Here is a 26,551-nt window from a genome sequence, read left to right as displayed (position 1 = left end):
CTGGGGAATTCAGGGTAAAGGAAGAGGCTTTTGCAAACTTGGGCTCCTATAGAGTTCTATTTTGTTAACTCTTGGCTGGACCAAGCTGATTGATCCCTGAAGGCAGAGCTTACATGTACCCTTTTCACAGATAAATCCCCAGTGCGTGGCACAGTGCATCCTAAATAAGTTCTCTCTGAATGAATGGATTGAGGAAAGATGCTTGGAGGGGGGATTGTTGCGTCATTACTTTTCTTCACTTGCTGATGGAAGAATGTCTGCCTAGTAATTAAAACTATGTATTGATAATTCGTCTTCCATAACCACCAAAAATATTTTAGGTATGTGGTGTGTGTGTGTGTACACATACATGTAATTTATAACTCTCCGTCCAAATTGAGGACTGGGTTCTAGGACTCTGCCAGAGTACGTATTTAGGGAGTGAAAATGCTGAAGCTACTTTTTGAAGACAAGAGTATCATCTGTAGTACCAGTGGGTCTGGGTTCTCTAGCCTTATGCTAAGTGCATAAATGCTGACCAGAGCGGAAGCATTTTGAAATAATAAATGTCAAGATGAAGGCTAGGAGGAGATTGATTTTTCAAAGCCAGACACACAATCCTGTTCATTAGAGCTGTATGTGTGTGTTGTACACACACACACACACACACACGAACCACTGCAGATCCTCCCCCACCTCTTCCCCCTGCCAGTTGTTCAGAAAGCCAGCCAGGTCTGGGGGAGCATTTGGAATACAGCATTGCAAAGGCCCCAGGTTGATTTTCATTTCACCAAGCTGCAAGCAGAGTTAATCCGTTTTGCAAGGGGGGAAAGAAATAGATTTGCGAAAATTGCCCGCTGGGCCCTTTCTCCTCCACTGGGCTGGGTGGGATTGGCTGGCCAAAGATGCCCATTGATTGTAAGGTTAGCCTTGAGAGCCAGGATGACTCATTCTGTGTTTTTATGAATCAGTTGATGGCCTCCTGGACGAAGGTCTCCCTTTTTATCTGCTCTCTATTTTAAATGGAAACCTTTTATCATCAAATAGGATATGCTTTTTGCTTGGGAATAAAGCATAGTTCATCTGAACATGTATTCAGACCTGGGATGAAGGTTCAAGTAGGTTTCTCTAGAAATGTTATGGAAATGGAAGAGAAGAAGTGAGGGACATACATCTTATATCTTATTTACACCTTCTCATTTATGGTCCAATGAGATAGGTATTAATGATAGCACAATTTGGGGCTTGGAGATGTTGAGTAATTTGCCAGAAAACATCACACAGACAGTAGAGTTAGGATTTGAATCCTGGTCTGTCTCTCCTTAAATCTCTGTTGTTTTCCTTTTTTTCTGTTTTGTCTCTCTCCGTGGTAAAGCCACAGGAAATGTGATTTACCTTTCTAGACCTTTGGCATGTAAGCTTGCTTTCCCTTTTTCCATGAATACAGCTGCTTTGATCTTTTTATGTCTAGCTTACGGGAATACTCTGTGGCTGTTTCCAGAATAAAATGGCTTTGCCCTTAAAGTAGAGACATGATGGTGAAATATAGCTCCAAATATTTCGGCTCAAGGAGTATGGACAGGTGGGACAGGAGAGTTTTCTGCCTAAATTGTTACAAGAACATCAGCTTTGATGGGGAACCCATTGTATCAACCATTCATTGAACAGTTTACACAGCAAGTGATTTCAGCAGCCAAACTGAGAAGGATGGACCTGGATGGAAGCCAAAACCCCACTACCTTCTATCTGTGTAATGTCAGTGGGCCTCTCTCTTAACGTCTCTAAGCTTTCCATGCCCCAACTGCAAAATGGGGACAATAAGATGACCTTCATAGTGTTGAGAGGATCAGATGCAAGAAAGAGACGGGCCCACTGCCGGCACTAAATAAATAGTAGCTATTGTTGTGACTGTTGTCATAACTGTGTCTATATGACAGTTCTTGGCAGCTTGATAACTTAGAGGCCATTTTAACCATGAATATAATTAGACAATATCATGTCACACCGGCTCAATGGTCAAGGCCTCCCTAGACATGAGTCCCTAGCTCTGCCACTTGCTAACTGGATGTCATAGGTCTGGCCCCTGGAGGCGGAGCCTGAGACAGGGGTGCTTTTTTAAGTGGTTGAGTGGGGGTGCTTTCAGGAGAATGGGAGCCAGAGAGGTGGGATAGGGCAGGGGAAGAAGTTAGGAAAGGATTTGGTTTCAACTGCATCCCACCGGGAGTTCTGGAGCATGAATTGTACCATGGAGTTAATCTGACCTAGAAGCAACGGGGAAGCCTTTTGTACCCCTACACTGCCCCCTCCTTCCCACGTTCTTCAGTTAGCCTAGGGCTGTGGGCTGCTTCCGGAGTCGGGGCATGGAGCTTTCAAGCAGAGGTGGCTTCTGTTTGACTGAGGGCGGTTCCTCTCGGGAGTGGGGAAGCAGGGGAGGGGGCTGCTCTGAGCGAGCACTCTGCACCCCCAGCAGTTGGTGGGTGTACTGCCTCGTAAGAGAGATGGGGTGATGCACAGTGTGCCCTCTGCACCGATGGTTAACCCTGAACAGGTTGCTTACTCCTCTAGCATTTCCTACGAGATGGAGATAATCATAGCACCTCCCTTCATAGTGTTGTAATGGAGATTAAATGAGCTACAGTGCATAAAGACCTTTCTCATGATGCCTGGCACACAGCAAGTGGTCAATAAATGATAGCTATTATTATTTAAATGATTATTTTTGGTTTCCATAGACACCGTCTATAGTTTATCATCCAAACGGGAACTCTTTTGAAAGGGGAACTAAAATAATTGCTCTGGGACCACAGGAGCAAACTGAAACTGCATTAGGCAGACCAGGTGCGTGTCCCCCCTAGCTGGTAAGGATCGGATCCATGCCTTTGCCGTTAGCAGGCTGGTCACAGCAGGGCTTCTCTTGGGAAGGAGCTAGTAGAATCTGAGGCTGAGGGTCTCCAAGTGGGGCTGCAGGAGTGTATTTAAGTGGCCATTAACAAGACTTGTCTGGTTTGTGGCTCAAATTGGCTTGTGGTAGAAAGTCACTAATGGATTGGGGACGTTTATTTTCCCAGACTGATTTACAGCAAGAGGCCTCATGATACTGCTGGAATGAGACCAATTGGATGAAAAATGGTCCCAGCCAGTCATGGCTCCATTGGCTGATCTGAAAATGGGCTGAGGGCAGGTCACACTGGAGGAATGCCAGCAGATTGATGGGAACCTATATATCACGAGGGTCAAGTATACTGGAGATGTGGGAGGGAACCAACATTTATTGAACCTTTGTTATGAGCCAGGAACTGAGTTACTTGATAAATACTCTTTGTTTCATTTTATCCTAATGGCAATTCAACAAGATGAGTATTACTATCTTCATTTTAAAGATGAGGAAACTGACATTCAGAGACACGTCAAGATCACAAGTCGCTAAGTGGAAGAGTGCTGTAAGAATCCAAGTTTGGTCTGGTCCATGTGGCTTAGTTGGTTGGGTGTTGTCCCACGCACCAAAAGGTTGCAGTTTGATTCCTCATCAGGGCACATGTGGGGTTGTGGGTTTAATCTCCAGTAGGGGGCGTGCAGGAGATAACGATTGATGTTTCTCACATCGATGTTTCTCTCTCTCTCCCTCTCCATTCCTCTCTCTCTCAAATCAATAAAAACAAATTTTTTTAAAATTCCAAGTTCTGCCTTGTTCCTGGACTCTTTACACTTGGGAGTTGGAAAATCAGAGAGACACAGTGACAATGGCACGAGAAAGAGAGAGAGAGAGAGAGAGAGAGAGAGAGAGAGAGAGAGAGAGAGAGAGAGAGAGACTGGAAATCAGGAATGCAGAGAGAGAACCATGAATGCATTGGCTATCTGAAGTGTAACTATTAAGACTCAAAATTGCATAGTGCCATCTTGCCCCCCCCCCAATGTGTTTCTGCACCACATCCACTTCTCTCCCTCTGTTTCTGAGTATGAGATGTTTTTGAGATCCATCTACGATCAAATTGCTATGACTGTTGATCCAGAATACCCATGGCTAGTTAAATACAAACACCACTCCTTGGATCCACTGAAGGCATTCAAGTTCCTTCCTCTACCCGCTTTGTCTCAGTTGGGCTTTTGCTACACTGACAACCTGGAGACAGGATGTCCCCAAGTAACACAGCATTAAATTGTCGCTGATAAGGTCATTCCAAGGAAATATGGCCAATATGATCTTCCCTCTATTTATCAAATAAACAAATAGAGTTCACGAGGTTAAGTGGCACAGATGTTGGTAAAACTGAGAAATTGCTTGGGGTGTCTCTAATACCCAAGCCGGAGCCGCCCTGGCACAGAGGTTGGAAGAAGGTGTTCTGAATCACTCTGTGTTGGATGGAGATGTCAGGATTTGACAGGAAGGGAGGGCTGCGCTGAGTCACCCTGAGCCCCACATAGTGATGGGAAGATGGAGCTGCTACCTCAGGGTTCTTTCTTATTCACCCCATTAACTCTGTCCTCGCTGGTGACAATGTCTGCTCTGCAACCAATAATGGAATGGACTTTTTTTTTTGTCTCCCGCAATTCAAAGACGAAAGGAAGCCCAGAATTGTCGAAAGGGAATTATAGAACACCTCACATATAGCAGGTTCCCGTACATAGCAGCCGGATCTTAATTAGACAGGTGCTAGTCAGAAACCACGGGCAGGTGGCTCATGATGGGCAAAGGGAAGGACTGATGATCGTGCTCACCCTACCCGCCACTTGCAGCATCTTTGCAGGAACAAAGCCTAATGTTCTTGTCTGTGTTTCATCTGACCCCGACAACTCCATGAGGTTATTACCCTGACTTCCTGAGCTTCAACAGATCTGAGTGCAGACCCTGATTCTGCCTCATCACACCTGTGTAATCATGAGCAAATAACACTTTCTGCTTACCCATACCCTCACCTTGGTAATGATACCCACTTCTTGGTACTGTTTTGAAGACTAGCTGAGAGTCCGTGGAAGTCCTGACTGTTCCTTGCAGACTGTAGATGCTCAGAAAAGATTCTTTTTCCTTCCTAAGTCACTTGGGCGGTGAAGGACAGAATGGGGACTTGATGCCTTCCACTTGTTCCTAGTCCTCCTACCAAGCTACATAGGGTGCTGGCTTTTGAATCTTATTCCCAGGGTTGGGAATGGATTTGAACTGGTCTGTTGCCACCCTGACACACTGCATACTCACCCATGAAAGACAGCAGAGTGTTCTCTGACGGCCAGTGGGCAGAGGTGGTCCAGCCTCGAGTTTGGTTCACTCCCATTCAAAGGAACCAAAATCCATGACCTTTTGGCACATCACTGACATTCAACACTGACATCAGAGTTCTCCTGGGCACCGGAAATAGCACTCCATGGCCCCAAGTTCCTGGCACTTCTCATTCTTAATAGGGATCTTTTTTGTCATCTTGGCATTTGTCATAGAATAAAATATTTAATTAGAAGCATGAAGAGACTCTTCATAGGAAAGGGCAGCAAGAATGTAATCTCAAATTAGTGTGATTCCTCTAGGATGTCACACAGAAAATCAGTTGATGTCATGGTATTAAAGTGAATAAATTTGATGTTGGAAGGCCCAGGACACAAAATAGATGCTGTAGTGAAGGGGGCTGTTTCATCTTTGAATGTGCTGTTTTCTCAATGAAAGCGTGCAGTGAGCTTCTGACCTCAATCTCCTTCTGTGAGTGACCTTGACCCCTTAGCCAAGCCTCATCCCCCGCATCATTCTGGAGCCGTGAATCCCCTTGGCAAGTAAAGCATGGGGTCCCCTTACTCCTGACTTCTCTAAATGAGTGTAGTCCCCCAGAGCCTAGTGCAAGTTAATTCTCTTCCACAAGAGGAATGACGATGATTTATTTCTTGGACAAAAGTACATATCCACAGTGGGTGGGAGGCAGTATGTTTCTTTGGTTATAAAATAGTTAATGTTGGAAGTGGAATGGATCTGGATTCAAATCGTGGCTCTGACCATTTTAGCAACCTGTATAATCTTAGGAAAAGGATTCAGTCATTTGAAACCTCAGTTTTCTCGTCTGTGATAGGGGTGTAGTAGTATCTATGGGGCAAAATTTTTATGTGTGATTATAAAATATAATGCATCTGAAGTATTCGCAATGATGTTGGCACATTTAATATTTGTTGAATGAATGACGTCCTTTGTCACATAATATAGTTTAATATATATTAATGGTGGAGAGGAGAGGCAAAGAAACAGGACATTAGAAGTTTCCTCTATAAAGTTTTCTGAATGGAGTCTCCATTCAGATCTCACGTGTCTCCCCCAAAGAGTATAAACCCTAACATCAAAAGTGGCCCAACCCTGGCTAGGTGGCTCGGTTGGTTAGAGCATTGTCCCATACACCAAAAGGTTGCAGGTTCAATTCCTGGTCAGGGCACATATCTAGCTTGCGGGGTCGATCCCCAGTCGGGGCACATATGGGAGGCATCTGATCGATGTTTCTCTCTCACATTGATGTTTCTCTCTCTCTCTCCCTCTCTCTCTAAAAATCAATAAAACATATCCTCGGGTGAGGATTAAAAAAACAAAAAGTGGCCCAGATAGGATGTGCCACTATGCCATGACATAAACTAGAAGATCCAGGTGAATTCCAGGGAAAACAAAAGCCACAGGCATTGTGCTCCTACTATTTATTTATGTATGTATGTATTTATTTTTATCCTCACCCAAGGACATTTTTCCATTTTTTTTTGGTTCAGATAGAGTGGGAGGGAGAGAGAGGAAGAGAGAGAGAGAAACATCAATGTGAAAGGGACACATCGAGTGGCTGCCACCCGCACAACCCAACCAGGGCCGGGGACAAACTGCAACTGAGGTACGCGCCCTTAGTGGGAATCGAACCCGGATCTCTCTGGACCACAGGCCGACGCTCTAACCGCTGAGCCAAACTGGCCAGGGCTCAGAGAACTTCTAAAGGAAGGCTGATCACTTCTGCCCTGGCTGTTCCTTTTATTTCGGCAATGTCGACCACCAGGATGAGTTGTTCTGGACTGCTTGGCTCTCTCCTTTCTTTCCCTTCCTTCTTTGTCTTTGCTCTTCTCACCAGTCAGCTTCAGGTGCCCCTACTGCAGTGAACTTTCTCCTTGGGACCAGAAACCATGACGGCCTTTTGCTCCAGCGGCCTGGTGCAGGTTTAGCAAGACCTAGTGGGACAAGAACTTTTCCCCCCAGTCTTTGTGTATCAAGGAAGAACTCTGGCCCTTTGTGGATCACATCCCAGCCCCTGGCTCTCTCTCTCCGCCTAGAGGAATGAGGCGCTGTGATTGACCACTTGTGTGTCTCATGCCCTCCTACCCTGACCTAGAATGAGGCATCATGATCGTTAGCCCCACTAGGAACACATAAAGTGTGTGTGTGTGCATGCGTGTGTGTGCATCTGTGTGTGTGTGCTTGCGTCTCTGTGTGTGTGTGCATCTGTGTGCATGCGTCTGTGTGTGTGCATCTCTCTGTGTGTGTGCGTGCATATCTGTGTGTGTGTGTGTGTGTGTGTGTATGTATGGAGGTAGATACTCCAAAAGGAATGGGGGACAGTTACCAGAAGACAGCAGTAAGAGACACACTGGACTGATCAAAATGGTAGCCATGGTGGGGGACAGGAGGCTGTCTTTTTCAGCAGAAAGAGTGAAGGCTCAGAGAGGGGACTGGAGAAGACCGCTTCATTCTCTCTCCTGGGACCTTACCTCTTCCAGCAGGTACTGAATCATGCTAAGTCATATATATCATATTTCAACTTTGAGGCCCGTGTGTTTCCAGTGGCAGAGGGTAGTTATTGCATGTTGGGGTGGGGGAGGACATGCCTCCCACTCTTTATAGAACAATGCCCACTCTCCCATCCCTTTAGGAGAAGCCCCAACAGGTTTATTTCCCCCCTTTTATTGAATTTATTGGGCTGACATGAGTTAACAAAATTATACAGGTTTCAGGTGCACACTTCCACAACACATCATCTGTGCCCTGTATTGTGTGTGCACCACCCCAAGTCAGGTCTCCTTCCGTCATCATGTATCCCCCTTCACCCTCCTCCAATCTTGGAAATTCCAGAAATGTTCTCTATTATCATTTAACCAATGAATGCCAGGCCTGGTGCTTGGTTAACAGTAGGCACTCAACAGATATTTGGAACACTAGTGACTATATTACTGACATTTTCCAAAATGTTAGGCGTACATTTTTGCAGAGGTGTCACTTGTAAATGTGGCTTTCTTATGGAAACAGTGGCCATTCCAAGCCAGGTGGCTTCCAGCTCCCCTCTGTCGGCTCAGCTTTCTCTGATAAGAGATCTAAATCTCTCTGGCGTGCAGGTCTTTTAGGAGAAACTTAACACCAAAAGAGCTGTGTTTTCAGGGAGATTCAGCTCTCCTTTACACAGTGTGTTCTCTCGAAACTCCGCGTTCATCTCTAATAACTGCTTCCCTAGGCTGGGAAATGTGGGTTTCTGACTTCTCAAGATGCTCTGTAATTTTCTCCTTATCCACATCGGCTCCATCGAGTGCGGGAGGCCAGGGCTCTTGGAGAGAACCCGCTGTGGGGTTCTGATGGCTGTTATTCCCAGAGCATTTGCCCAAGTATTCCTCTAGGCTCGTACACCTGGGAACCGGGCCCGCCAGCCCGGGTTCAAACACCGCTTAACTAAAAACTTGTCGTGGTAACCATTTGGCAATATATGCGTATATTAAAATCATTATGTTGTACACTTGAACCTAATACAGTGTCAATTATATCTCAATAAAACTTGAAAATAAATAAGTACTTCCAATTATTGGGGGCAAACAATTTTAAAACAAACAGTATATCCATGGCTCTGTCCCTATCTTTCTTTGTACGTACCGGGAGACTGGTACTTTGTCCGTACCAGGACCCCCCCACCCCACCCTTGAATACCTCCCAAGAGTTGCAAGGGTTTCCTAGGGGCTGTTGCCCAGGCATTCAGAACAGTCCCCCGGTTCCCCCGCTGACTGTGACCCTCAGAACAGTCCCCCGGTTCCCCCGCTGACTGACCCTCAGAACAGTCCCCCGGTTCCCCCGCTGACTGACCCTCAGAACAGTCTCCCGGTTCCCCAGCTGACTCTGACCCTCAGAACAGTCTCCCGGTTCCCCCGCTGACTCTGACCCTCAGAACAGTCCCCCGGTTCCCCCGCTGACTCTGACCCTCAGAACAGTCCCCCGGTTCTCCTGCTGACTCTGACCCTCAGAACAGTCCCCCGGTTCCCCCGCTGACTCTGACCCTCAGAACAGTCCCCCGGTTCCCCTGCTGACTCTGACCCTCAGAACAGTCCCCCAGTTCCCCAGCTGACTCTGACCCGTTGACTATGACCACCCCCCCCCCCCCCCCCCCCCCCCCGGTGCTCTGCTCTGTCCCTCCTGCCTTACACTGGAGCCATGAACATCGTTCCCATTTCCTCTCCACTCCAGGTGGGGTCTGGCCCTCTGCCTGGGCTGTGGCCCCTTTTCCACCCAACACGGGTTACAAAGCAACATATGCTGCCTATATTTAATAGGCCTGTTGTGAGGAGTGAATAATAATGACACTCTTGGCATTAATTATTTATCATCATTATTACCATAATGACCTTTGCTGAGTACTTTCTGTGTGCCACAGGTACTGGGTTGAGTTCTAGGGGAATTTCTATGACACCAAACCTTTTACAGCTGAAGAAACAGGATCAAATGGGCGAGGGAGCTTGTTCCAGGCCACACAACTAAGGCAGAGAGCGTATGGGAGCCAGGGTTTGTCTCTCTCTAGGCCCAGGTCCCACACTGTCTTGGCTCACTTGACACCCACCTTCTACTGCTCTGGACTGGACACAGCCCCTGGGTTGAAGGGCAACCCGAGAGGGGTCACATACCACACTAAGAATCAAGCCTTCCTCCCATATTGCCACAGGTTTCTCCATCCAGGCGTGTTTTCTGCAACTCACATTTCCCTTAGGATGAGTTTTGTTTTTCCTCCCCCCCCCCCAAGGCTTATGAACCCTTCCTGCGAATAGATATATCTGATGGGGCGGCCCCCTGGCTGAGCCGGTCTGAATTCTACAGTGAACACTGATGAGACTTTCAAACTACACTACACGCTCCCTCCCCTCCTCCAACACAGTACGTGCTTCTTTAAATAGACTATCCATCAAGTTACAGACATCCTTTAAAAAAAAAACAAGAAGAAGAAGAAGATCCCTTGTCTAAGATTAGAAAGAATTGCTTTTCATTTATCTACGCTACATCTAGTTCAATCAGCTAATGAGATGCTATTAAACCCACCGTTCCTGTGATTTATCTGAGTGAATCTGTGATTGGATCCTCTTGATCCTCCTGGCTAAACCTGCTACGATTGTTCCAATCAGGGACCTTGTAATGAACTCTGACTCAACATTTGGCAGCCAGAACCGGAACCAGGGACGTGTAATACAGCTAGCCTCGCACCCCCTTCCCTAAACGGTGCTTTCAGGTTTATCTGCCTTCAGATCCTTGAGAACCTTCCCTGTCTGACCACAGAGCGGACGGGCGATGCCTGCGGACTGCTGCTTCATGGGGGAAAGAGCAGAGGCCGTTTTCACCCTCTCCTCCCCTGGGAGCGTCAGCCGGCTCTGCCCTCGGCCAGCAACACTTCTGGGGGACTCCACTTCTTCCTTGTGTTCTCTTGACATGTTTTGTTCTTTCCCTATTCTCCCCCGCCCCCTTCTGTGTCCTTGATGTAGCCGGGTTCATTGGCTCTTGAACAGAAGCCCAACTTCCAACATACTTGAAAAAGCACTGTCAAATTCTGCGTAGTCCTTTAGAAAACACAAAAGAAATCCATCCATTCATGCTACGGAGAAACACTTCTCAAAAATATTCTCTTTCCATTTACACCTCCCCAGTGCCTGCTGTTACCTCTAGACTTTCTGCTGTGCTCCCCAAGTCTCCCCAAGTCTCCACCGCTGCCCTGCCACCTCTTGTCTTTTGCATCCCTCTCTGCTAACCTTTCACAACCATTCTTTTATCGTTCAGAAGTAAATCTTTGCTCTTCCCAAAGCACATCCATCAAGCAGGTCTTTGATCTTCCTTCTCCCCCTTATCACCGCCAGCAGCACACAAAGCCGCCAGCCGAGTGGCTAAGAGGTCATTCCCTGTAGCAAGAAGCAGGGACGCGCTTGAACCACTCCTACATGTTGTCCTCGGTCCACCTGCCGGGGCGGAGCCGTTGTTTGCAAGACTGGGATGCGCTCAGCTGTGAACACTGGAGACTGGGTTTTAAAACACTCTGGCTTGGAGCTGCTCATAGTGCATGGGGAAGACTGTAGGGTCATGATGCTGCAACTGCCTCCTTCGTAGGTGGATTAAATTTATTTATTTATTTATTTATTTATTTATTTATTTATTTATTTATTTATGAAAGAGAGAAAGAAACAATGACGTGAGAGAGACACATCGACTGGTTGCCACCCACACGACCCCAACCAGGGCGGGGACAAACTGCAACTGAGGTACGTGCCCTTAGCAGGAACCCAAACCCAGGTCTCTCTGGACCGCGGGTGGATGCTCTAACCGTTGAGCCAAACCGGCCAGGGCAGGTGAATGCAATTTAAATACCAGTTCACTGAAATGAAAAGTGCAGTCCCTCAGTCCCATTGCAAATGTTCTGTGACCACGTGCGCTAGTGGGCGCCGTGTTGGACAGCAAACACATACACAACATGTCCATCCCCGAAGGATGTTAGACAACGCTGCCTAGTCTTCACCCCATTTTTCCTATCAAAACAACTGTTTTACTAAATGCTGTTTTTATCAGCAGCAATGACAAGATAACCGTCACGTTATAGTAAAAATGGCCTGTTTCTCCACCTTCCGCTGTCTGATGCTGCCTTTTCCCCTGTGTGGAGAGGAGGGTGGGGCTGGAGAGGTGGGGGACCAAGCAGAGGACACACCCATTCCTACATGATGCCTTCCTGTGGAAACCTCCATGATTCCTGCAAAATGAGCAAGTAACTGCCCTTTGGGTGCTACTATGACCCTTGGGCCACCTCCTGTGGGGAATTGCCACATGGTGTACTCATTTATTTGTTTATCTCTGAACTCCTGGGAAGCAGAATTGTCCTTGTTGCTGTAGTAACATGTGTGCCAAGCCACGCCCCACAACCTGGAGGGTCTGATGAATTTATTTTTATTTTATTTTATTTTAAAAAAACTTTTAATTGACTTTAGAGAGAGGAAGTGAGAAGGAAGAGAGAGATAGAAACATCAATGAGAGAGAACATCGATTGGCCACCTGCTGCATGCCCCCCACTGGGAATCAGGCCCACAACCTGGGCATGTGCCCTGATCAGGAATCGAACCTTCGACCTCTTGGTGTATGGATCGATGCTCAACCACTGAGCCACACCGACCGGATGGGTCTGATGAATTTAAATAGAAGTAGATTGAATGTTCTACATAACCAATCCCTGCCAGGCACCAATTAGAAGTCAATGACTTAGTCAACATCTAACATGGAGCATAGAGGTTTTAAGTTTTTCAGGAACCTTCTTAGGAACAAATAACTGCTGTGTCCCTAGGATAGGCTGAGAATGAATAAATGGCTCTAGGTCCAAAAAAGCAAGGGGTCAGTCTGGGAATCAAGGAAAACTTGTTTTGGACCCGTTTGTACCATGCTTTTCAGTTTCTGTTGAAAACCAGCTCTTGGTATTTAGATTCTCAATCTGTTTCCTTGGCCATCTTGTTCCGTGTTTGAAATACTACTGAAGCGTGTTTTGAATACTAATTTAGACATAGGATCTGAATATATTTCCTCTCGCAGAGGTAATAAAAGAGACTTGTGCAACTATAACCCAAGCTGTAGCCCTCATCATCCATCCAGATTTCATGAACAGAGGATCCGGTGGGTCAACAATAAACATTATTTACTTAATAAGTAATGGGGTAGGTTATGAAAAACATGGAACGTGTCAGGGAACTTCATGTGTCTCATGTGGCAGCAGTGGTCTGTTAGCCTAACAATAGTGGTCCCTCCAGGACAATTCTGGCTGTTCTCAAATGAAACATGCCATTTGGGATTTGCATACAAGGTGTCCTTGCCATAGACAATGAGTTGCAGATTTGTATCAGTCTGGTCTCACAGTCTTGAGATAACAAAGCAGGTGCTTAAACAAAACCAAAAAGGAAAAGAGGATCAAGGTCTTTTGAGATCAAGGCCTATTGTTTTAGTCATTTTCAAGCTATCCCCAGAGGAACAAACAAAAAGGCAAACCCCACTTCTGGGGAAATGAGGGAACAACTCGAGCATTGCTTCTCTGCCCCCACTTGGATTTGGAGTCCGATGCTCTGAGGAACGCATCAGAGGAGGATGAAGATGGGCTCACCCTCCGTGCGCCTGTTCTCAGAGCAAAGCCTCACATGAGGCCCTCCACCGAGGCCGCCGTGGACGCTGGGTGGTGGGTGCTCACCAAGCAAAGGAATCTCAAATTTCCCCTTTGGAATTCGACAGTGTTGTCCTGATGTCCAGGTCTCCTCCAGCATTCTGTGGTCTCTGACTTCCCCGAGACACATGGGACGCCCTGAGCTAGGATTTTTCATGGATTTTCCCAAGCAATTTATCAATCCTGCATGGATTTTTTTTTAATGACTGAAAATTGTTTACAAAAACCCTGTAAAAAGCCCTTCTTTTTTTCCCCAACGTTGAGACACAACTGACATATGACAGCATGTAAGTGTCAAGGGCACCGGGTGTTGATTTGATACATTTAAAAATCGCAAATTGGTTACCACCGTGGTGTTATCTACCCCCTCCGTCCCATCACAATGACCGTTTCTTTTGTGGTGACCACATTTCAGATCTACTCCTGCCTGCATGTGGCCAGTTCACCTGCCTTTACCCTTCTCTTTTTTCTTAGTCTCCATCCGTTCTTGATTAGCTGAGTTCTTCCGTTCCTCTGTTTCCCTTCCTCTCATTCTTTCAGGCCCCACATTAAAGATCTCACTGTTTTTCTGCCTTCCCAGCGTTAGTGATAAGATCCCCTCAACCTTCCCTCCTCAGGGACTACTGTGCAAAGGAGTCACCGTCAGTTACGAGTGCTCTGTGACCACAAGGGAATGAAACCCTGAAAGGGAGACCATACCCCCCTTCTTGTGGACACTGCGTACACCACTCGGAGTAGCCTTTGGGGACCCAGGCGTTCTTTCTCCCAGCTCCTGGGATTGATGGCTGCTGAGGGCTGGTGGCTGCATCTCTCCTGGGGAACTTTCCTCCCTGCCCAAGGTTGCACCCACTGCCCCGCAGGCAGCTCTCATCTGATGACTAGCTGATAGAAGGGTGCAAAGGTCCAGTCCTCTTGCTTGGATTCATGATGACTTGAGGGACCATCGTGGCTCTGAAGTTTTCTCTGGATCAATTGAATCCATTTTACTACTACATCAGTGTTCAACTTCTCTCCCTACCCAATCCAGAGTCCGTCACACTGGAGCCCTCCCTGTGAGATCTTCTGCATGCAAATCCCAGTCTCAGAGTCCGCTTCCCAGGGAACCTGACCTATGACACCTTCTTCGTGTGATGGTGGTGATGATGATGATGGTGATGGAGGGGGTGGTGGTGGTGATGATGATGATGATGGTGATGGAGGTGATGGTAATGGGGGTGATGGTGGTGATGATAATGGTGACGGTGATGACAGTGATCACAACTCACACATATGGAGTGCTTACAGTGTGTGAGGCACTCAGTTTTACATGTTCTGTCACATGCAATCCACACTGACACCCCACGGAGTGAATGTGTTACTATTACATTTTTGAGACAAAATTAAGAATCAAGGAGGTCTAGCAGCCTACCTTAGGAGGAGCCAGAAAGCTAAAGCTAAGAATTACATTTGGCCTTGGTTGAGTTGGAACACTACGCCAATTCTTTGGGGAAACCTTTCTGGGGGGTCAATGTTTTGACCTCGTGGGTTTCCTGTGTGTTCGCACATGTTCTGGTAGCTGTGTGAGCCTTCTGCCTACAATTGTGTAAAACCACTCACCACAGCCTTGTAATTAGCTTTTATGATTCTATTCCCCATGAGAGTTTTGAGCCTCTGTTAACTTGGATAACAGTACCTAATCTATGTCCAGTGTACAGCAAGTGTCCAAAGTGACAGAGGAGTAACTGGGAGAGCTGCATGATGGTCTCCCAACAGGAAAGCAGGGTACAGTCATCAAGAGCAAAGCCTCTAGAGTCAAATCACTTCTTCTCACCCCTTGGCTTTGTGATCCTCCATGTGCCTCGTTTCGTTCTCTGTACATGTGGATTTTGTTCTCTGTAAATATGGATACTAAGGTATCTCTTAGCATCATTATGGTTGTTTTAAAAATGAAATGATATCATTCTTATAAAGCACTTACCATGAAGCACTCCATAAATGTTTCTATAACAATTACTAGCCACAGATCATTTCTCTCCTCCCCATGGCCCATCTCAGAGAAATTAGAATGGAGGTTTCTAGATATCTGCTAGCTTCCTAGAAGCCCCTCGCACAGTGTGAGAAATGGCCCGTCTCTTCTTGGACATTCTTCTTCGTAGGCAGAGCTGACGCCGGGCGATGAAAGTGGCCTTTCTCAATCCCATGGCCTGAGAGAGTGCATGTCTGGGCCGAAGAGACTCTCAGAGTTGGGGCCAGAATGTGCACATTTGGGGGGGTGGGGAGAATAAGAATAAAAAGAATAAGAATAAAATAAACACCATGATGATCCAGACAAAAATGCAGAAAATTGATTGTTCTAGAGGTTCAGTTAGGCTGCACCCCATGTGGTCAGCAATTGCTGCTAATGGGGGGGTGCAATTAACTGCCATCACCCACAAAGAGTGAGGCCTCACGGACTTATGAGAACTTGTTACAGATAAATTCAAAGTGTCTTAGACATAGTTCATAGAATCACAAGAGCTCCTGATTTGAAGAAAATAAAAACCTGTCAGCTAGTCCTGTGTTTTAATTCCCCTCCGAGACATCTTCATGGTCTTCACAAACTCCCTAGGTAACCAGGACTGTGACATCCCATGCAATATGTTTATTAGCAATTGGGACATAGGTGTCAATGGCCGGATAACTACATTTTCAAAGGATACAAAGCCCAGAGGAAGAGCCAAGGATGAAAGAGCCAAGCAAACTGGAATGATGAACCCAATCTAATAAGACCACACGTAATAAAGGTTCGTATCGTCCTTTGGACTGCGATAAAAACATTCAGCTGCCCTGGAGGACATGAGAGAGCTCTTCATTTTCTTATTTACTTGATAATCGTCTATTAATTTTGAGCTAGCCTCACTCCAGCATGGATATGAAATAGCTTACAAAGAAATGATACAGCAGTGATTCCATACGTGTGGTCCCCAGACCACCAGCAGCAGCATCACCTGGAAACTTGTTAGCAATGCAAATTCTTGGATCTCACCCCAGACCTAATGAGTCAGGAACTCAGGGATGGGGCCCGACAATCTGTGTTTTAATAGACCCTCCTGGGAATTCTGATGCACAATACAATTTGAGAACCACTGTAATAGAGTTCAAGATTTTTTAAAATGGAAACTCCAAAGTATTCAGAAAGTAAAGAGGAAGTTGAGTGTTAGGATAACATGAAGAATGAATGACTAAAGCCCTGAAATTTGGGGGGGGGGGGCTACAAATTTGACTCAGAGCTTCCTAAAAATCAATGCAAAAAAAAAAAAAAAGGAAATGTAATCAGTTTATACACTGTGCTGGGCCTATAAGATTCATACAACAAATCCTTGTGTGAGATTCGAAGAAAAGTCCTTCGTCTTTATGAAGAAGCACATATGTCGTGTAACAAATGATATGCTCAACAATACCCTTTTAGGAAGTAAAACAATAGATTTCTGAAGGCTGTCTTTTGGGCCATTGATCTCTTAAATGAAGCAATGATGGGGCAAGACTTGGGATTTCTATTGAGAGTGAGATCAAAATATACGATGGGGCTCTGTTGATCTGCATCAATACAGAAGTAGGCTGCTTGAAGAGGGAGATTCCCCTCACTCTGTTTTTTTGTACAATGGTCTGACATTGTGTGGATTCCCATGGTCACTGCTGAAGATACCTGCAACCTGAGGGAGGAACAAGACGGCAAGAGATCTAAAATCCTTTCATATGACCCGCCCCTGCCCTCCACTCAGTTGGATAATAAAAGACAAGGGACCCTGTTTATCCTCTTATCTCTTCTTTGCTTAACTGTTTTAGCTCAACTGTACCTCAAATTGTAAAATTAGTGAACTAGCCCAGCTGGTATGGCTCAGTGGATGAGCATCGACCCATGTACCAAGAGGTCACCAGTTCGATTCCCAGTCAGGGCACATGCCCAGGTTGTGGGCCCAATCCCCAGTGGGGGGCATGCAGGAGGCGGCCAATCGATGTTCTTTCTCATCGATGTTGCTATCTCTTTCTCCCTCTCCTTTCCTCTCTCTCTAAAATCAATAAAGAAAAAAACATTAAAAAAAAAATACTATAGCTGGGCTGATTCTTCTGTCACCCACTTACTGGTATCCTTTAAGAAATCATTTGTGTCTTCTTTGATATGACTATCATATCCAAAAGAAATGAACAGATCCCAAAACACAACTTTGGGGAGAATACGCAATAGCCTATCATGGATGATAGAAAGCCAATTTAGCAGTCAAAAATTCAAGCTTGTATGTTAAATGAAAAGGGCTTATATCCCAGGTGCACCCGCACAAGGTGTTTTGTCTTCTCTAGGCCTCACCATCCTCTCACACAAAATGGAGATTGAACTGGTTCATACCTTAGACCTAACACATAGCATCCTTATCATGGGAGACAATCTCTCCAGTAGACTCTAGCAGACTAACTCTACTAGAAACCTAGAAGACTCCAGTAGAACACAAAATGAAGACAGATAAACAACCCAGAAGCTTTACAGTGTTGACATCCATCACTTTTAGATAACAGAAAATATGGAGGCCAAGGCCAGCTTGCCTTAGTTTAGCTTCTGGATAGAATATAAGTATCCCAAGTTAGTATCTTCTCCCAAGACCACCAAGCATCTCTCCCTCTCTGTATAAGCTTTGATTTCGATAGTATTTTGAACGGAGCTCACAGAATAAAGGACCATCAAGTGACCAGAGTAGGCGAGCTGGGAGGACTTCAGAGACTCAGCCAAGACCCCACAGCTCACAGATGACAATGACTCAGGAACCCAAGAACCCTGCATCTGTTTGCTTTCACCATTTCCTTTTAGTCTTATTGTCCCCGAATCTTGAAAGTATTGATTTCAGTAACATTTAGTTTATTTGCATTTGAGATGTCATGGTGTCATAGGATATACCATGAGCAAAGGAGTTTATTTTTTATTTTTTTTTCCATTACTGATTTTAGAGAGAGAGAAAGGGAGAAGGAGAGAGAGAGAAACATTGATGAGAGAGAACACGGATTGGCCACTTCCTGCATGCCCCACACTGGGGATTGGGCCATAGCCTGGGCATGTGCCCTCACCAGGAATTGAACTGGCGACCTCTTAGTGCATGGGTCAACGCTCAAGCACTGAGCCACACTGGCTGGGCTGAGCAAGGAGTTTAAAGACCTTAATTCAAGTATCAGTTCTGCCTGCCATGTACTAATCATATTGTCTTCAACAAGTTAGCTTTCTGATCTGAGTCTCAATGTTCACATCTATTTATGGGAACAATAATAGCTGCAATTCTTATCTTTGGGGGATTGTTACAAGGTTTAATGAGGTGTGTTTGAAAGCACACAGTAAACTGCACTGCGCTAAGCAAATGTAAGAGTGTTACTATTTAACCCCAAATGTCCCTGTATCTTCTATCAAATCCCTCATCCTGTGATTGGAGTTTTTTAGGGTCCTTATCTCAAACCTCTGCCTCCATTCCTTCAGGAGGCTATGTCCCGGTAATAACCCTTCAAGCCTAGCCTTTGACTAATAATTTAGTAGGGAGAGGAAGGGAAAAAAAAAGTCTTATTTAGTAAAATTATACCAGTGTTTGAAAATATAGGATTACCTAGCAGAACATTATGTCAAGTACTTTCTAGCACTGTTTTATTGTTGCAATGATCTTAAATGTTTAAAGTCATATAAAAATTACCCAGGAGAGACATCTTACTGTCACCCCCTGTTTGGGTCTGAGTCATCAGGCAGTTGTTTGCCAGCCCCCCCAAATTTCCAGGTGAAAATGAAATTATCTTAGAGAATACTGGAAACCGTAATTATGAAGATGTGTGTAGCTTGATCTGCATGTTTTCTTCCTGTTGTGGCGGAAAAGAAAAGTTTCAGATGGACCCAGGAGTTTAAGTCCATGGCTTCCCATGTCTGTGGCCATGGGCAAATAACTTATCTCTCAACAATGTTACTGGTTTTGTCTGAAAACACAGTGAGGTCAGTAATGACCGTCTAGTCGGTAAGATGTAGGGTTATTTATTGTGGTCTTTGTTTTAGTTTGTATCTTTTGGTTTTATGAGACAGAGACCGCACACATAACCAAAACCAACAGGTTCTATTATAAAGACATGTGAAGTAACAACAAAAACCAAAAAGAAACAAAACTCTTGGACCTCAGAGAGCAGGAGGCACACTGGGGCTGGGCCTCACCACCTGAAGACTGGACCCTCCCATCCTTGGTCACAGCAGTGAAGACTGTGAGGCTGATCCTGGTGTAGACTGTTGGGTTGACGCTACTGCTCTTCATGTTTTTTCTTTTGTTGCCATCCTCCTACCTACTGACTTTTTCACTTATGCTTCCCCAAAGCGCAGGTCGCCTAGGTCTCTCAAGCTCGGTTCTACCTTTCGACACCCTTTCTGGTACTAAGTTGTTCACTCGCTGCACGTTCCCCAATTCATGGTGTTTGAGCCAGTGTCCAGCTCCTTTAACTGATGTGAAACAATGGGTTCCTGCCTAGAGTATGAGTGGCTGCTCCTCCAACACCGGGCCCACCGCTGGTGTGGTCCCCTGTCAAAGAGAGTAGGTCATAAACATGGCATCTTGGGTGTGCCTCTTCAGGAAGGGCCGTGGGTCAAGTTTCCATAAAGAGCTCTAGGTCATGTGTAATAGCTCGGGTTCCAGAATTTGCTTGAATTCTAACCCTTGAATTTTAACAGTTTCTAAAGCTGCGACCTTAAGCAAGTTACTTAATCTTGCCGAGTCTCAGTTTCCTCACCTGAAGAATGGGTATGATAGTTCCCACCTCATAGGAGTATTGATGAGTTTTAAATAACAAAAGTAAAGCACTTAACACAGTTCCTGCCACAAATGAAACCCTCAGTAAATGCTCGCTGTGTCCCTCTCAGCAGGAGGCGTGTGGGCAGGCACCATGAAACACGTCTGGCGTAACATGTAAAGGTGCTCCGTTAACAACTGTCCACCTCTCCTTCGTGCCGAGATCAACAACGCTGACTCATTCCCTGTCCCCCAGGATATGCCTGCTTCACATGTTTTTCCTGAAGACAGGTGGCATCCTCCATAACCCTGATGGAATCACACCTCCTTGAGGAAATGGGATGCTATAGGATTTCATAGTCAGTCTTGGTCCTTCTCACTGGGGTTGGGTAGCTGGCTCTCGGTTTACCATCACCGTGCACATTTCACGATGGATGGAGATTAAAGGCAGCCCTATAGCCCTGGCCGGTTTGGCTCAGCGGTTAGAGCGTCGGCCCACGGACTGGAGAGTCCTGGGTTCGGTTCCCACTAATGGCACGTACCTCGGTTGCAGTTTGTCCCCGGCCACAGTTGGGGTCGTGCAGGTAGCAACCACTCGATGTGTCTCTCTCACATCGATGTTCCTCTCTCTCACTCCTTCCTGCTCTATCTGAAGATAAATGCAAAAGTGTCCTCGGGTGAGGATAAAAAAAAATTTTTTTTAAATAAATAAAGGCAGCCGTACTGAACAGCGTCCTGAGCATCTAGGATGCCCCCTTCTCCAGGGGCGTCAAGTAACTTCTTCAGCATTTTTCCATCGGGGTCTGGAGAAGTCACAGGTTTTCATACAAAGGAAAACAGTGAGCTGAGATGGAGTGTTTGATTTGGGACACAGAAATTCCTTTTATTGTGATACAGTGATGCTTTATTTATTTGGTTGTGTCGGAAATGGGCTATTTCACAGAAGTGAAGCTTATAGACAGCTGAAGTTTTTCTATTTCAGCTCTGAATCTATTTTTAATCCTTGTTTAACAGAGTCTTCCTAAAATGTATTACATACCTCTGCCTTCTTAACAGAGGTTGCAAATTTAAAGGCTAACATTTATTGAGCACTTACTATATAGGTGGCACCCCATGTAAGTGCTTAACTCATTTATTTTCCCCGCAACTCTGTGAGGCAGGTACTACCATAAACTCCATTTTACAGATGGGGAAACTGAGGCTTAGAGAGATTAAGTAACTTCTCCAAGGTTACACGGGTGGAAGTGATGGAACTGGGGTTTGTGCCCAGAACTCCCCAAGCTCCTTAGAAACTGGCCATGTTCTCGGAGAACATTTTGGTTCATAAATGACCCTAACGACGATCAACCTTCAAAGTTGGACCTTTGGAAGTCTACACACGTGCTTCAGAAATGTTTCCACTTCTCTGAGCATCCTGGGGCCGCTGTTGAAAAAGAGTTAGTATGCACCCTGGAAGCACAGATTTTTGAATATTCAGGAATATTCCTTCATTCAGCAGATGTTCTGGAGGCAGAGAAATAGGAGGCGCACAGCTGCCTTCACGGAGGGCAGACGTCAGGGGCACTCCAGGGGGCAGCAGGTGAAGCCTGCCGGAGCTGTGGGCAGGAAATCCTCAGCAGATGGTGGTTCTTGAACACACCTTTCCAGGAAGTGCTCCCCTCGTTAATATCCATTCTCTATGGATGAAACTGATGAGTTGAGAGCAGGTGGAGTTAGATGCTTCCTTGGCTCCAAAGAGGCCAAGAAAGAAGTCAGTAAACTGTGTTTAAGAAATAGTTCTAGTTGCCTTGCTTGGAAGAGATGCTGTGGTCAGATGTTAATGGGCTTTGGGTCAGGCCCAGGAGTTTGGTGTCTATAACCTGAGTCTTTCTTAGAGGGTGGTTTATAAAACCAGGAAGTCTATGAAAACCACATTGGGCAGAAAAAAAATACATGTTTAATGGGATATGTTTTCTCATTTGATTAGTATAAATGGGTGTTAAATGCAATTCCCAACTGTAGCTCTTAAAATATTTATATAGTTTGGAGCATCATTAGAATTGAGTATATGGTTTTCCAAGGTGATGACTTTGACATATTTTTTAAATGTTTTTATGGATTTTTTAAAGAGACATAGAAACATCAATGTGAGAGAGAGATAGCAACCAGCTGCCTCCTGCACACCCCGTATTGGGGATTGAGCCTACAACCCAGGCATGTGCCCTGACCGGGAATCGAACCAGGACCTCTCAATCCATGGGACAGTGCTCAATCCACTGAGCCATACTGGCCAGGCTAGACTTTGACATATTTTAATGATGATATTATTAATTTAAAAGTAATATGTTAATAGAAAATACCAAATCACTTCTCTTATCCAGACATATCTAAAAGTTTTTTTTAAAAAGCCCTTATCTACTCCCACATCCATCAGTCTATCCCTGAACATAACATCGTCTCTTGATGGCTCATACTCACCATTATGGGTGCTGTTTATGGCCCAGTGCTGATGAGTGTGTGATGGCTAAGGACTGACGGTCCTTCTGGGACCTTTTAAATTAGGTCCTTTCTCTCTCTTTCTTTCTCATAGGTTGGCTAATGGCCATTGTGTCTGGCTGCTTTCCATGTGTCTTCATATAACTTCTTCCTAGTGTAGTTTCTACCCACAATTAAGTGCTAGAATGGCTAATGACCAGGCTGGTCAATGTGTATTTTTAAAGTAAGAGTAAGTAGACTCAGAGAGGGCAAAGGGACTGTCTTTTGAATTAGAGTGTAAACTCTGCAATGGCTATTTTAACTGCCAGGAAAGCATTACTTGTCCATAGAGATAATTGAGTTTTGCTTTATTGGTGACATTGAGCTAAGTGATGTTACTATTAGGCATGCTTTTCCAGAAAGAAAGAAGAAAAGAAAAAAAAAAGAAAAGAGAGAGCGGGGCGGGGAGGATGGGGAGAGGAGGGAAGACAAGAAAAAGCCAGGCAATTGCTTGCTTTGGGATCTCATTTTGAATCTCTGTCTTTTCACATTTGCCCATCACAGTGGTTTAAACTTCATTGACTTGATGGTGAGACAAGGAAACATCGACAACCCTCCCAAGACGCCCCTGGTGCCAGGTTTTGAGTGTTCGGGGATTGTTGAAGCTCTGGGGGACAGCGTGAAAGGATACGAGGTAACACTTGGACTTGTGATTGAAAGACTAATATCGATCTGCAATCCATGGAGATCATAGCAGATTATGCAAATGCTTAGCATAATCTATAATGTGTATTGTTATTTATTTATTCCTTGGTTTTATTTATTTATTTATTTGTTTGTTTCTCTCTTCCCACCCCACCTCCCCCCTTCCCTTTGAGGTTCATTAGTCTAACAACCAATTTGTACTTCCTAATCCCTTCATCTTTTTCACCCAACTCCCCTCCCATCTGTCAATCAACAAAAAGTTCTCTGTATCTATGAGTGTGTGTCTATTCTGCTTGGTCATTATGTAGATTCAATTGTTGATAGATATGTATTTATTATCATTTTATTGTTCATATATATATATTTTTTTTTATCCTCACCCGAGGACATTTTTGCATTTTTTGTTCAGACAGAGCGGGAGGGAGAGGGAGGAAGAGAGAAACATCGATGTGAAGGGACACATCGAGTGGTTGCCACCTGCACGACCAACCAGGGCCGGGGACAAACTGCAACTGAGATATGTGCCCTTAGCGGGAACCGAACCCGGGTCTCTCCTGACCGCAGGCCGACGCTCTAACCGCTGAGCCAAACCGGCCAGGGCTATTGTTCATATTTTTTTATCTTCTTCAAGAAGACCCGTCAACATTTCATATAATACTGGTTTAGTAGTAATGAACTCCTTTAGCTTTTTTTTGTCTGGGAAACTCTTGATATGTCCATTGATTCTAAATGATAGCTTTGCAAGATAGAGTAATCTTGGTTGTAGTTCTTTGGTTTTATTAACAGTGTTTATAAATGATAGGACTTCCCAAACATCTCATGCCTTTCTCATGTACCATCTTGGTGCTCCTAGCCAGGGGATATCTCATCATCCCCTTTATTCATGTTACACAGCAATTAAATAAAAATATTTGGCCTGGGATTAACTAAAGTGTGCATACCTCCTCCTCCCACCCTTGGTTCCCACTTGTCCATCACTTCCAGCTCAAAAATCAATTACAAACCACAGAAGTTGGGGAGAAATGGCCAATATATTTTCATGATTTGATTCCTTTAAATATCTACGTAACTGATACATTTACATGATCATTTGTAATGCCCTGGCCAGTTTGGCTCAGCGGTTAGAGCGTTGGCCTGCAGACCAGAGAGTCCCAGGTTTGGTTCCCGCTAGGGGCACGTACCTCGGTTGCATTTTGTCCCTGGCCCTGGTTGGGGTCATGTGGGTGGCAACCACTCGATGTGTCTCTCTCACATTGATGTTTCTCCCTCTCTTCCTTCCTCTCTCCCTCCCACTCTATCTGAATATAAATGCAAAAATGTCCTAGGGTGAGGATAAAAAAAAAATCATTATGTTAGACCTGGGTGAAGTGGCATTTTGGGGTGAAATTTTAAAGCCACAGGGTAGGGGTACCTGACAGTGGGACAGAATTGGCCATGGGTCGATGGGTTTGGGGGTAGGGCAATGGATAAAAGCGATTACTATATTATTCTGACTTTTGTACATGTTCACAATTCTCCATAATAAAAAAAATAATTAAATGGTGAAAAGATATAGGACCCTTTCTGTCATTATAATGCAAATAAAATAGAAGGTGGCCCTGGCGGGTTTGGCTCAGCGGTTAGAGCGTTGGCCTGTGGTCCAGAGAGACCCGCGTACCTCGGTGGCAGTTTGTCCCTGGCCCTGGTTTGTCGTGCGGGTGGCAGCCACTCCATGTGTCCCTTTCACGTCGATGTTTCTCTCTCTCTCTCTGTTCCTCTCTCTCCCTCCCACTCTATCTGAACAAAAAATGGAAAAATGTCTTCAGGTGAGGATAAAAAAAAATAATAAAATAATAATACAATAAAATAGAATCCGGTCTATAAAAACTGAAAAACTCTGGGCAGATCAATCACACAAGATTGCAGCAGTGTGGAGTCGGAGGAAAAACCAATGGAAATTAGGTACAAGAGCTCTCGCTTGTCACTAAGTGCTTCCCCAGGGAGACATGAACGGAGCTAACATCTGAGAATCCGCTGGAACCGGAAACACGGGCAAGTCATCTTTGCTCAGCCTCACCGCAGCCCTGCGCGGTAAAGACTGTCATTATCTCCTTCGAGATGAGGTTCAGCAGGGTTCAGGAATTTTCTGCGAGGTCCAAACAGCGGTAAGTAGTAGGTGACCCTAGATTCAAGTCACTTTGCACCATCCTGTGGTCTCTGCCCTTGCTCCCGATGTGCAAATGCTGCAACACGAGGTGCAGGGAGGAAAATCCTACGAAATGTGATGCTGGACCGCCCTCGGAGCTGAACGTGACCTCGCCACTCAGTCTCGATGCATCCGAGCCTCGGTGTACTCTGCAAATATCAGTACGCTCCAAATTCATTGTGACGAATGTCTGGAAATCTATTCCCACCTATCAGTCTTTTGGCCAATGGTTTTTGTATAATATAGCAGAAAAATATGGAGCAAGAAGTATGTGTGCCTTTTCTTTTGTTTGGCTTTACACTTTCTGTCCCCAGATAAGCAATATAACCAGAGGCTGCACTATCTGTCCCCGAAAGTGCTGCATATAAAAAATATTATCTGCTCTTCATTCCTCCACGTGGTCCCAAAGGAAGAGATCATACCAGTATATTAATTCTGAGCATTGGATAAATAAGCCAATATTTTAGAATGTAACAGGTGATGGGGATGTGGTTGGCTTTGGCTTAGAGGGAGGACTTACTCTGATTGATTACATATATTATCCCTTATATACACGACCTTTCTTCTGCTAGTTAGCTCTGGCTTGCGTATTGGCAAACCTGTCCTTCACCCCACTTCCCCCCAGTGACTTCCAGCTGCACAAATAAAAGATGCCACCTACAGGTTTCCAGTCAAGGTGTGATTTAGGAAAAAACCAATACTAATATTCCCTCTATAACTTTGACTTGAGATTTTTCAATCACCTGGAGACGGAATTCACACTGAATAGCTCTCTTTGTTGATCGATTGCAAGAGAAGCTTGAAACGTGTTGCCAGCGGCCAGCAGGAAAGGAATAATTTGGTCTCAGTCATCCAGGATGTTTTTTTTTTTTTTTTTCTTTTTCTTTTTTTCTTAACAGAATCAAATAATGAAGTGAATTGGATTGTTCTAAAGTTGCCCACCTCTGAACTCTGAGACAGGGGCTGCTCTGGTGGCTTAGCCACTTTTGCCATTTTCATAATGAGATGGAAAAGAGGGAGGCGGTCAGCCCGGCTGTGACCCTCACTGCCAAGGTGCTTGAGATACTCTT

The 26,551-nt window shown here is 45.2% G+C and overlaps 1 protein-coding gene across 1 annotated transcript in view; it reads left to right on the top strand.

Moving 5' to 3' along the window:
- Nucleotides 1-26,551, top strand: part of VAT1L (vesicle amine transport 1 like) — a 164,841-nt gene that overhangs the window by 1,630 nt on the left and 136,660 nt on the right. The window contains exon 2 of the mRNA XM_036275024.1: nt 23,156-23,285. Coding sequence (XP_036130917.1) covers nt 23,156-23,285 — 130 coding nt within the window. The remainder of the gene's footprint in view (nt 1-23,155; nt 23,286-26,551) is intronic.

Source organism: Molossus molossus, unplaced genomic scaffold (genome assembly GCF_014108415.1).
Source record: "Molossus molossus isolate mMolMol1 unplaced genomic scaffold, mMolMol1.p scaffold_m16_p_21, whole genome shotgun sequence".
Classification (NCBI taxonomy): Eukaryota; Metazoa; Chordata; class Mammalia; order Chiroptera; family Molossidae; genus Molossus; species Molossus molossus.
Note: the sequence above shows the minus strand (reverse complement) of the source record. Positions and strands in the feature narration are given on the sequence as shown.